Source organism: Geotrypetes seraphini, chromosome 10 (genome assembly GCF_902459505.1).
Source record: "Geotrypetes seraphini chromosome 10, aGeoSer1.1, whole genome shotgun sequence".
In the NCBI taxonomy this organism is placed as follows: Eukaryota; Metazoa; Chordata; class Amphibia; order Gymnophiona; family Dermophiidae; genus Geotrypetes; species Geotrypetes seraphini.
Window position 1 is genome coordinate 50985090 of NC_047093.1, and position 13522 is coordinate 50998611.

At 41.5% G+C, this 13522-nt stretch overlaps 1 protein-coding gene across 2 annotated transcripts in view; it reads right to left on the reverse strand.

The window, feature by feature from the left end:
- The window catches only part of SH3GLB2 (SH3 domain containing GRB2 like, endophilin B2), a 50470-nt gene that overhangs the window by 5113 nt on the left and 31835 nt on the right, over window positions 1-13522 (reverse strand). For both annotated transcript variants that reach the window (XM_033961401.1, XM_033961400.1), the window contains 2 exons: window positions 2911-3000; window positions 1608-1708 (listed from right to left, as the gene is read on the reverse strand). In XM_033961401.1, the coding sequence (XP_033817292.1) occupies window positions 1608-1708; window positions 2911-3000 (191 nt within the window). The remainder of the gene's footprint in view (window positions 1-1607; window positions 1709-2910; window positions 3001-13522) is intronic.

Below are 13522 nucleotides of genomic sequence, written 5' to 3' on the forward strand. Positions count from 1 at the left end.
AAATAAATGGAGATGAAGCAATAGATAAGCAGAACATGGATGGAAGGAGAGAGTTGCTGGAGGAAACTGGTAAGGGAGGGGGAAATCCCAAGGACAAGAGGGTAAGAAGACATGTGTGGAAAGGGAGATGGTATGGATGATAAACAAGCGAGGTAAAGGATCAGAGGGTGGGGGACCAACAAAGGGTAAGGGGAAATGGTATAGATGATAAACAAGCGAGGTAAAGGATCCGAGGGTGGGGGACCAACAAAGGGTAAGGGGAGATGGTATGAATGATAAACAAGCGAGGTAAAGGATCAGAGGGTGGGGGACCAACAAAGGGTAAGGGGAGATGGTATGAATGATAAACAAGCGAGGTAAAGGATCAGAGGGTGGGGGACCAACAAAGGGTAAGGGGAGATGGTATGGATGATAAACAAGCGAGATAAAGGATCCGAGGGTGGGGGACCAACAAAGGGTAAGAGGAGATGGTATGGATGATAAACAAGCGAGGTAAAGAATCCGAGGGTGGGGGACCAACAAAGGGTAAGGGGAGATGGTATGGATGATAAACAAGCGAGGTAAAGGATCCGGGGGGTGGGGCACAACAAAGGGTAAGGGGAGATGGGATGGATAATAAACATGTGAGGTGAAGGATCTGCGGGTTGGGGGACATGTGTGAAAGAGGATATGAGCAGGGGGATGGGGCAAAGAAATGAATAGACAGATATGACTTGGAGGAAGACAAACTGAGAGAGAATATTGAAGGGAGATGAGTTGGGGTTGGGGAAAGAATGATGAAGGAAAGGGACAGTGTGTGCACATCTGCAGAGGGGATAAGTGATCTACAACCATATGGTTAAGGCTTCCAGATTTCATATATTCATTTGTTAACCTGAGGAGCACAACAAAGAAAAATGGGGAGACCCAATGATCCACAGTGAAAACAATCCATCGATGAAAACAAAAACTGTGGATACAGATGTTCTGGAGGTAATTTATTAAACACTGGCATATAAATTAAATTTAAAAAGTACAATGATAAAAAATACTGTGATAAAAATCCAACTGGACCCTACACGGTCTGTGTTTTGGCGGACACGCCTTCCTCAGGGGTCCAATGGTTTGCAAACTCACATATAAAGAATTGGACTGAAAACAGTCTATTGTCTTTTAAACATGTGAGCAAAGGACACCGCAGACAAGCTGAAGTAGCTCACATGTTTAAAGACAATAGACTGTTTTCAGTCCAATTCTTTATATGTGAGTTTGCAAACCACTGGACCCCTGAGGAAGGCGTGTTCGCTGAAACACGGACCGCGTTGGGTCTGGTTCGATTTTTATCACAGTATTTTTTTATCATTGTACTTTTTAAATTGAATGTTCATGGTTTTATATGCCAGTGTTTAATAAATTATCTCCAGAACATCTGTAACCACAGTTTTTGTTTTTGTGTTAACCTGAGGAGCCCAAGAAGAATTGCAAGTAGCACCAATTTTTCTCTCAATTGCTGATATTTATAGCAATGGCTATGAACACAGTGTAAAGTGGTAAATGAAAAAGACAAGTGAATAGAGGGACAATAGAAAGGGATGAAAACGAAGAAACTGAATTATTTTTTTCAGCACCTGCTCAGCTGCTTCTGCAGGTCCAGCATGTGCTGGTAGCACTGAGCATAATAAGCAGCTTGAGCTTCTACGAACTCATGCAGGCAGCGAAGGTGGTTCACCTGTTAGGGGGGGAAAAAAGCACAGAGAAAACAACCTCAGCTTGAGGGAGGGAGTAGGGTCATCACCACCATTCACTCACTTTAGAACTGATCACATAAGAGAAAGAAAAAAAAAAAAAAGAGCTTCACCAGACTGAAGTATTTGTTTTAATTAAATATTTTGCTTTGTAATTTTGATATTGTGTACAACAGTGTTCTTCAACCACCAGTCCATGGACCAGTGCCGGTCCACAGGGCCAGCATGTGCATCAGGCCCAAAACAGTGTTCTTCAACCGCCGGTCCACGGTGCGATCGATGTAGCGTTTATCTTCGAGCCAGCTCCCTCTTCCTAACTGATTCAGTGCACAAAGCCACGGGCATCCTGCACCTGACCCCTTCTCTCTGACGTTGCAACGTCAGAGGGAAGGCTTCCAGATGAGGTAAGGGATGTGCAAGGTGCAATTAGTACTATTATGGGGGGCTGGGTCTGTGGTGGACATTGGATAGCGATGGGCGTGGTCTGGCCCACGACTTAGCCCAGTGTTCTTCAACCGCCGGTCCACGGACCGATGCCGGTCCACAGAATAAGTTTTTTATTTCTGCCGGTCCATAGGTGTAAAAAGGTTGAAAAACACTGGTGTACGACACATAAAATACTATGATTGCTTTTACAGATACTTGAGCTGTGGGTATTGTTCCTGGTTATTTAGTAATATAAAGAATTAAAATATGTCAACTGATGTACTGTTTTATATTTAATAATAAAATTTAAATATACTGTGTTAAGTCAGCATATTCTGCCTCAGTAGCATGAAACTGGAGAACTATCATGTCATACAGATCCCCCAGTAAAAAAAAAAAAAAAAGGTAATATACAGTAGGTTTGTAATATAACAAATCTCACAGGGTGTTTGTATAATGTGTGCAATTTGTAGACGAGTGTGTGGTGTAGTGGTTAGAGCTACAGCTTCGGCACCCTGACGTTGTGGGTTCAAACCCTGCGCTGTTCCCTGTGATCCTGGGTAAGTCACTTAATCCTCGATTGCCTCAGGTCCATTAGATAGTGAGCTCACTTAGACAGATAAGGAAAATGCTCGAGTACCTGATTTGTAATCTGTTCTGAGCACCTTTGGGAGGACAGGCTAAAAAAAACAGAACAGGCAGCCTCTGAAGGATTCTAGCTACTCATCACCGTCACTCATCACCACTGCTGGGTACTCACGTGGGTGCTGCTGATTCCCTCCAGCAGAAGGCGTGTCACCTCTGCTTGACGATCAAACTCTGTCTGAGCCACACGCAGTTCATGCTCTGCCTGTGAGACACAAGAGTAATCAAGAGTATGCACTACACTAGCAGGGCAGCCTCTTCCTGACTCCTCATCTAGATTTCATTGCCTTAGGGCACTCTTTAAGTAATGGACATGGTTATATTCACACTCTTTAATCCTTGCTTCTTCCAGTCTATCAAATCAATGGCACCAGGTCCAGGTAGTCAGTAAAACCTCCTTTACACAGACACATTAATAATAATAACAACAACAGTTTATATACCGCAGGATATGAAGTTCTATGCGGTTTACAATGATTAAAAGATGCTACAAACTGAGTATAATTAACAAAGATAAAAGCTAGTGATTAACAGCTCTAGAGATCAGTTATTGTGGAATAAGATTGTACAGGTCATTTACCTAGATACTTCAGGAACAGATATGTTTTTAGGCATTTCCTAAATTCCCCATAAATAGTAGGCACAAGCAATTGTTCCAGATCTTTACCCCATAATGCTGCCTGATGTGAGAAAAGATGTTGATGATGTCTTTTAAATTTACATCCTCTAACCGGTGGGGAAACAAAACTCAAGTGTGAGCTTCTCTTATGTCTATTGGCTGAGAAAGAGAAAAGGTCAGTTATATATTTAGGGGCTAAACCGAATAGTACCTTAAAGCAAAAACATCCAAATTTAAACTTCACACGTGCCTCCATCGGCAGCCAATGCAGAAGTCGGTAGGAAGGTGTCACATGATCGAACTTGTTCAACCCAAAAATTAGCTTGACCGCCGCATTTTGCACCAGTTGTAATCGCCGCATATTCTTCTGGGAAATTGCCAAATAGATGATATTACAGTAATCAAGTTGACTCAGTAAATAGAGACTCCGACATCTACTCCTCAGCAGGCAAAATTTCTGATTTCTTCTAGGAACCCAATTGCAAGATGTCCAGCATCATTCCCTAGTGCTAGGGAGAGGCTCGGAATAGAAATTTTCATTTATCAATTCACTTCTATTAAGCTTTACAGAAGTTTGGACAATGGGTCAAGTGATACTTGTGGCTATGGGCACCAACTCCTTTTTTAACAGCTAGCACCAAAGTGATATGCAGGCTGAAGCCCCCCTAAGAAGTGTAACGTTTTCTATGGACAAGCAGAAGTTAGTCTCATAACTGGATGATGTCATTAGATGGCACTAAGAACAGAAATGTCTTAGGGTGATTGCTGTACATGCCTGGTGGATTTTGATGTCAAAAGAACATAAGAGCTGCCATTCTGGGACAGAATGCAGATCCATCAAGTCCTAGATCCTGTTTCTAACAGTGGCCTACACCCAGAAAGATCTAAAAGAATAAACAGATTTTATGCTGATTATCCTAGGAATAATCAGTGGATTTCCCCACATCCATCTTAATAATGGCTTATGGACATCTCTTTTAGGAAGTTAGCCAAACCTTTTTTAAACCCTGCTAAGCTAACTGCTTTCACCACATTCTCTGGCAACAAATTTCAGAGTTTAAATACACATTGAGTGAATAAATATTTTCTCCTGTTTGTTTTAAATCTACTACTTAATAGCTTCATTAAATGCCCCCTAGGCCTAGTAATTTTGGAAACAGTAAACAAGTAATTCACATCTACCCACTCCACTCAGTATTTTATAGATCTTTATCATATCTCCCCTAAGCCACCTCTTCTCCTGGTTGAAGAGTCCTAGCCACTTTAGCCTTTCCTCATAGGGAAGCTGTCCCATCCCTTTTATCATTTTTGTCACCCTTCTCTGTACCTTTTTCAATTCCGCTATATCTTTTTTGAGATGTAGCGACCAGAATTGCACATAGTATTCATAGTGAGGCTGCACCATAGGAGCGATGCAAAGTAATGATAACATTTTCACCTTTGTTTTCCATCCTTTCCTGATAAATCCTAACATTCTACTTGCTTTCATAGACACTGACGCACACTGAGCAAAGGGTATTTTTGTATCCTCAAGATGACACCTAGATCCTTTTCCTGAGTGGGGACTCCTAATGTGGATCCCTGCATCACATAGCTATAGTTTCCCTGATGCATCACTTTGCACTTGCTCTCATTGAACATCAGCTGCTATTTTGATGACCAGTCTCCCAAAGTTCCCTTGCAATTTTTCACAATCCTCTTGTGACTTAACAACTTTGAGTGATCCACAAATTTAATCATCTCACTAATTACTCCTATTTCTAGATCATTGATAAATATGTTCAAAAGCAGCAGTCCCAGCACAGACCTCATTATTTACCTTTCTTCATTGAGAATATTGACCATTTAATCCTACTCTCTGTTTTCTATCTTTTAACCAGTTCTTAATCCATAATAAGGCATTACCTCCAGTCCCATGACTTTCTAATTTCCTCAGGAGTCTTACATGAGATACTTTTGTCAAATGCCTTTTGAAAATCCAGTTACAAAATATTGACTGGCTCACCTTATTCACCCCTTCAAAAAGATGCAGTAGATTGGTGAGGCAAGATTTCCCTTGACTAAATCCATGTTGCTTTGTCTCATTCATCTACGATTACGTTATATGCTCTGTAATTTTGTTCTTTATAATAGTCTCTACCATTTTGCCCCACACTGATGTCAGACTCACCGATCTATAATTTCCCAGATCACCTCTGGAACCTTTTTAAAAAATTGGTGTCAAATTGGCCCCCAAGTCTTTCTTTGCCTTCCTTATCAGCACCTTGCATTTGACTTGCCATTCCTTAATGCTGTTTCCTCCTGTTTCTTCCTTCTTCCACTCTCTGAAGGATTTTCTTTTAGCTGTAATAGATTCCTTCACCTCACTTGGTTAACCATGCAAGCTGCTGTTTGGTCTTCCTGCCTCCTTTTTTAAATGAATGGAATATATCTGGTCTGGGCTTCCAGGATGATTTTTTTAGTAATTTCCATGCATAATATACATTTTTTACATTTGTAGCTGCTCCTCTTAAGTTTCTTTATTACCATTCTCATGTTATCATAGTCTCTATTTTTAAAGTTAAATGCTATTGTATTTGATTTCTTGTGTGTACTTCTCCAGAGATTATATCAAATCTGACCATGTTATGATCACTTATCAAGAGGCCCTTGTACCATTACCTCCTGCACCAAATCATGTGCTCTACTAAAAACTAGGTCTAGAACTGCCTTGCCTTTCATTGATTCCTGAACCAGTTGCTCCTTAAAGCAGTCCACTTAATGTTTTCAGCGGTTGTATCCCTGTAGAGCTTTGATATGCTTTTCATGAGATCCGTTCAGGAACATGTCCTCTCTTTTTTGTTTCACCCTTCTACCTGATATTAGTATTCTCTTGTAAAAACAAAAAAAACAAAAACCTTGCACTTTTTAATTTGGCTGATATTTCCCCATAGTGGAGAATGGGTAAACATTCTATACTATTCCCCCTCCAAAGCCCCATCCCCGATTTCTTTCTACAGTACAGATGAACACTTTCAGCACCATAGCAGCAGGCTTCATTCTGGTCATGAAAAAACCCATATGGAGATACTACCATACAGAGAAGAACCCCTAGTACTTTTGCTTACAGAATTCTGTGCAATATTGTACCAAGCCTTGGAGTAATATCCAGCCAAGAACCTACTCACAGAGTCTTGAACACACAGGAGAGGGGACCCCTTAGAAGTCTTTTTTCAGGCACATAATACCCACAAAGGGCACCCAAGAAGCCTACACAGCAACAAGCGCACACAGACCCAAGGGAGGGAGACCCTGAAGTAATATAGAAACAAACAACAAAAAAAAAATGACAGTAGATAAGAGACCTTATTAACTATCCACACTACTTACTAATCGAGATCTTATATGTCTGTCCAAGCTTTCTTGAATTCACTGTTCTCCACTATCCCCACAATCCTTTCCATAAAGTAATATTTCTTTAGATTTCTCCCAAGTCTATTCTCTTTTATTCTACGTCCTTTCTTCCAGAGTTTCCTTTCAGTTGAAAAAGGCCTAATAGACATTTAACTAATAGACATCTGTGGCTTAAATGAACATCATATCTTCTTTCTTGCCTTTCTTCGAAAGTATACATAATGAGATTTTTAAAAATCTGTCCCATATGCTTTATGCTAATCATTGTATAAACCATGCTTTAGACCAACATCATTCAGTTTATATATTTTTAAAGACGAAGCCTTGAGAAATGTATACAGTATTCTAAGAGAGATCACACCACCTCTTTTTTTCCTGCTGGCCATTCCTCTCTGTTTGCAACCAAACATCCTTCTAGCCTTTACCATCATGCTACCTGTTTTCCCAGTTTAAGATCAAATATTATCACCTCCCAAGTTCTGCTCTTCTTTTGTGCGCAGGCGTATTCACCACCTATAAAACTGTACTGCTCCCCTTTGAGGTTTTTCAGCCCAAATGCATGACCCTGCATTTTTTACCATTAAATCTTAGTTGCCAAATTCTAATCATTCTTCAAGCTTTACTAATTCCTTTGTCATGTTAACCCTTTCAGGACCAAGGGACATATTTGTCCCATAACTTTAAAATCCTATAAATTTTGATTGGGATAGTCTACAGTTCTAAATTTGATATGTACGGATTCCATATGATACTGCCTTTATGTAAACAAACTGGTTCCGACATTCATTCATTAGCGTCGTTGCCAGATTGACGAGAAGATTCACTTGCCACACTGTCCATAAGCCAGAAGTGTGATTTTTTTTTTAAAAAAATAATGATATTTCACAAAAAAAAATCAATTTTTTGGCATCTGCAAGCCCTTTTTACCATAAAAATGTCGTCAAAACCACAAAAATTGGCCTACGATCCTTATGGTCCTGAAAGGGTTAACCACATCATTATGGGTGTCTACTTTTTCAAATTTTGGTATCATCCACAAAAAGTTGAACCTTACCAGACAGCTCTTCCATAATATTGCTTACAGAAATGTTTCAAAAAGAGCTAGACTAAAAACCGATTGCAGTGGCACACCACCAGGAGTGTGCCGTTTTCCTTGGAGTGAATGCCATTTACCCCTACCCTTTGTCACTTTCCACATAACCAGGTTCTAACCTAATCAGTCATTTTGGAGGCCAATCCAAGGGAACTTTGTTTATTTTTAGGTTGCCTTTATATATCTATGTCCAGTAAAAGAGTAGGTCCTGCGTCATACTGTCGGGCATTGTGCTTTTGCCCACTATGTTGCACAGTTTAGTGTCGTCGGCAAATAATGCAATTTTGCCTCTAAGTCCGTGAGGCAGATCCTGTACAAAGATATTAAATAGGATGGGACCCAAGACCGAGCCCTGCGGCACTCCACTGATCACTTCTGATGTTTCAGAGGGAGTACCATTTACCACCACCCTCTGAAGTCTGTCGCTGAGCCAGTCTTTAATCCATGCCGTCAATGTTTCCTCTAATCCCAACAAACTCATCTTGTTTAATAACCTATGGTGTGGGACACTGTCAAAAGCCTTACTAAAGTCCAAGTACACGATATCGAGGGACTCTCCCGTATCTAGCTTTTTCGTTACCCAGTCAAAGAAACTGATCAGATTGGATTGGCAGGACCTTCCCTTTGTAAATCCATGTTGGTGGGGATCTCTTAGTCTCTCATCGTTTAGGATCGTATCTAATTGTGTTTAATCAATGTTTCCATAAGTTTACACACTATCGATGCGAGACTTACCAGTCTGTAATTTTCAGCCTCCGTCTTGCATCCCTTTTTGTGAGACGGAATGTCATTAGCTGTTTTCCAGTCCAATGGGACTCTTCCTGTACTCAGGGAAAGATTGAAGAGTGTAGCTAAAGGTTCCGCAAGGACATCTCTCAACTCCCTAAGCACAATGCCCGACAGTATGACGCAGGACCTACTCTTACTGGAACAATGGTCTGCAACTTGGCAACTGAGTTTTAATGCCAAAAAAAGTAAAGTTATGCACTTTGTCAGCAGAAACCCATGCAGTACTTACACTCTGAATGGTGAGACCTTAACAAGAAATGCTGCAGAACGCGACCTAGGAGTAATCATTAGTGAAGATATGAAGACTGCCAATCAAGTAGAGAAAACTTCATCCAAGGCTAGGCAAATGCTGGAATGCATCCGAAGAAGTTTTGTCAGCAGGAAGCCTGAAGTTGTAATGCCATTGTACAGGTCCATGGTGAGACCTCATCTGGAATAGTGTGTTCAATTTTGGAGGCCACATTATCAAAAGGATGTGCTGAGAGTGGAGTCGGTTCAGTGAATGGCCACCAGGATGGTCTCAGGACTCAAGGATCTCCCATATGAGGAACGTCTAGGTAAGTTGCAGCTATACTCTCTCAAGGAACACAGAGAGAGGGGAGATATGATAGAGACGTTCAAATATGTAACTGGCCGTATTGAAGTAGAGGAAGATATCTTTTTCCTTATGGGACCTACGGCAACAAGAGGGCATCTGTTGAAACTCAGGGATGGGAGATTTCATAGCAACACTAGGAAGTATTTCTTCACTGAAAGGGTGGTTGATCATTGGAATGATCTTCTACTTCAGGTAATTGAGGCAAGCAACGTGCTCGATTTTAAGAAAAAATGGGATAAGCATGTGGGTTCACTTCGTGGAAGTGCTTAGGGGGGAGGGTCCTTAGAGTGGGCAGACTTGTTGGGCCAGTGGCCCTTTTCTGCCATCATATTCTATGTTTCTATGTCCAAGGCTTTGCTGAAATCTAACTACCATTTTATGTTTTACTTACCCAAAGGTTTGTTCACCTATTCCTAAATGATCCTAGTTTACAGCCCTCTTCACTAGGCTAGCCAATCTACTGCTAAAGACACTTCATCTGCTCTTCGATAGGTGGACAGCATTTCTGCTCAACAGTCCTTGGAAAGTCATCCCATGACTCTGGAAACCAAAATACCCTTGATGACACCATCTGTGCAGCAATGCCTGCATCTCTAGGATGCAAGCCTTTACCCTTGACAGGGAGGATTCAAAGAGACCACCAGCTGTGCACCTATCTGCTTCACTCTCTTTCCTGGAGCATTAACTCATTTTTGGTAATAGTAGGTTTGATGAGTCTCAGCAAACATCCATCTTGCATCATGCAGACTTCCCTGATCATCATATTTAATCAGCACCTCTGCACACATCAAAAGAAAACCAATGACCACTGTCCTTTGCTTCCTAGTGGTCACTAATCCAGCAACTTTGGGAGTTCCCAGTTCCAGTTTCTCCTGTTCCTGGGCTGCATACTGGTTCTTCAGGTTTAGGAAAGTGAAGTTGGGATACTGATTCTGCAGAATCTGGTGATCTCTATCCAGTTGTCCTTTTTCAATAAAACGTCTCTCCCTCTCTGCTGCGAGATCTTTGGTGCCATAAGAAGCATTTCATCAATGTATTTATATTTGATGCAGATGCTTCTCAGCCTTGCCACTCCCTCTCTCATTTCTTCCACTGGGTCATGAGGGATTCAACCTGTCAAATCTCACATATATTGAAAGTCTCTCCCCTTGATCACACTGTATGGACAGAGTCGGTAGCTAAAAAGGGAGCAACAGCTTTAGTGACACATTTCCCAGCCATACTGCAGTTGTAGGAGCATTTGTAAAGAAAAGAGAAAAAAAGACCCACCAAAGCCACTGCCGTTTCCTCAGATGTCTTATTAGCCTCTTAGTAAGATCTAACCTCCTGCACCTCCTGTACGCAGTCCTGCTTGCTTGCTCACCTGATACTGGGGTATGCAGCAGCTTATCTTATCCTGTCAAACATCAAACTAGTATGTTCCTTTTCAAATATTGATTTTTTTTTCTTCTAATTTTATACCAAACATTTATCTAATTCAGTTCCACCCACACCCACCCACAAGTAAAGGAACTCCAAGGAAAAATTAGGTTCTTACCTCGATAATTTTCTTTGTAGTAGAAGGGTAAAGAATTTGGGATGATAGGTAATCTCCCTCTTCCAGAGAACTGTTTGCAGAAGGATGTCAAATCATATCTTTCAGCTCTGCCTCCTTTCCCAGTGGACTGCACTGCCACTTTCAGTGTATACCAAAGCAGTTGATCCCCACTATATGAAAATACAAAAGGAGGGGGTATGAGGAATCTCCCCGACAAATCAATTCTGTTCTGCTCTGTAACAAATTTTTTATAAACAGCATGAAAAACTTACCACCATTCTGTGTGCAACCAGAACTAACATAAATGGAGATCTACTCTTCCTCCCCCTCCCAATATATTCTTTTCTTTTCCAGCTGACAAATGAAATTCCCCAGCTCTGGATATACATATTCGTCTGAGGCAGAAAGCAGGTGAAGTATCCAGAATCCTTTGTCCTGCTACTACAAAGAAAATAATCAAGGTAAGAACCTAATTTCCCCGTGTAGTGCAAAAGCAAAGGATTCTGGACAATAGGTGACACACCAAAGCAGTCCTTTGTCTCTAGGGTGGAACAGATAGAAACATAGAAACATGATGGCAGATAAAGGCCAAATGGCCCATCTAGTTTGCCCATCCGCAGTAACCATTCTCTCTTTCTCTCTGAGAGATCCCACATGCCTATCCCAGGCCCTTTTGAATTCAGACACAGTCTCTGTCTCCACCACCTCTTTCGGGAGACTGTTCCATGCATCACCACCCTTTCTGTAAAAAAGTATTTCCTTAGATTACTCCGGAGCCTATCACCTCTTAACTTCATCCTATGCCCTCACTGCAGTGTTTCCTTTCAAATGAAAGACTCGACTCATGTGTATTTACATTACGTAGGTATGTAAACGCCTATCATATCTCCTCTCTCCTGCCTTTCCTCCAAAGTATACAGATTGAGATCTTTAAGTCTGTCCCCATATGCCCGATGATGAAGACCATATACCATTTTAGTAGCCTTCCTCTGGACCGACTCTATACTTTTTATATCTTTCTGAAGGTGCGGCTTCCAGAATTGTACACAATATTCTAAATGAGGCCTCGCCAAAGTCTTATACAGAGACACCAATACCTCCTTTTTCCTACTGGCCATACCTCTCCCTATGCAACCTAGCATCCTTCTAATTTTCGCCATCACCTTTTCAACCTGTTTGGCCACCTTAAGATAGTCACCCTTCCACCATGGGACTCATGAGAGGTAAACTACTTCTTTTTATAAATTATTTTTTTTAATACTATACAGTACTCCCCCACAAATTTTAAAAACTGCAAATATGGTTTTTAGGCAGGGGAGACAGGAGAGGGCAGCCGGAAAGGCAGGAGAAGGCAGCTGGAGCGCCAACAAGTGAAGGAAATTACTCGCTGTATGCTCCGACCGCCTCTTCCTGTACTAAAGTCGGGCTTTGACACGCAGCTCCTGATTGGTAAGGCCTGAAAGTCGGGCTTTGACATGCAGCTCCTGATTGGTAAGGCCCAACTTTAGTACAGGAAGAGGCGGTCGGAGCACACAGCGAGTGATTTCCTTCACTAGCTGGTGATCCAGCTGCCCTCTCCTGCCTCTCCAGCCTCCCCTTTCCGGTCATTCGTGGTCGGAAAATACCACAAATGACTAGGACCGTGAACTGCCGACCGCAAATTTGCGGGGGAGCACTGTATTTCTGTTTTCTTCTTTAATAATTCTTCTATTAGGGAACATAGCAGCATTTGGATGTTCAGAATCCAGTCCAGAGGCAGAAATCTTCATAATTAATTCTAAATTGAACAACTGTGGGCACTTGAGGTCACTGTTCTCCAGTAGAAGAATTATTAAAGAAGAAAATAGAAATATCGTATTAAAAAAATAATTTCTAAAAAGAAGAAGTTTACCTCCCATGAGTCCCATGGTGGAAGGGTGATGTGTCATTGATAGAAGTTTAAGAGGATACCACCTTAAGATCATCACATACAAGTCTCGCTCTTCTGTCGTGCACATAAGATGAACCTGCTGTTAAGACCGAGGAGCCAAATGCGGTGTCTTCCAGTGCTGCTACATCTACTCTGTAAAACTTTCTATACGCATTGAGTGTAGACCACATAGCTGCCCTGTAAATCTCCTCGGGACATATCGCCCTGGCCTCTACCCCTGAGGAAGTCACGATGCTAGTGGAATGCACTTTAAGAGAGAGAGAGAGAGAGGCGACTGTTTATCACAGTTGATGTACGTCGAGGAAATCGCCATTCAAATCCATCTTGAAAAGGACAGTTTAGAAGCTGGCCTGCTCCATCTAGCCTGGCTGTTCATAACAAAAAGATGATCAGGGAGCTGAAACACATCCAGCAATTACAACACTTTATCCTTGTCTTTTAAGAACAACATCTACCCTGTGATCCTGTACATCTTTTTAAATGACTGCTCCTTCATTAGGTGGGGGAAGTACGCTTGGTAACCTGAACCACCTGTGAATCCATTTTAGACAATACAAAGAGCTGTTGAAATTCAGGAATCATAAAGTAAAGCTTAGACATTGTCTTAGCTACCTGTAAGGAACCCTCTGGGGTGTCCAATGCCCTGTAATTAACAGCGTCTGGATGCAAGAGAAAAAAATATAGCCCGACACCTATTTATTTAATTTTATATACTGTTCTGTTTACATGAATTCAGGTACTCTAGCATTTTTCCCTGTCTGTCCCGGT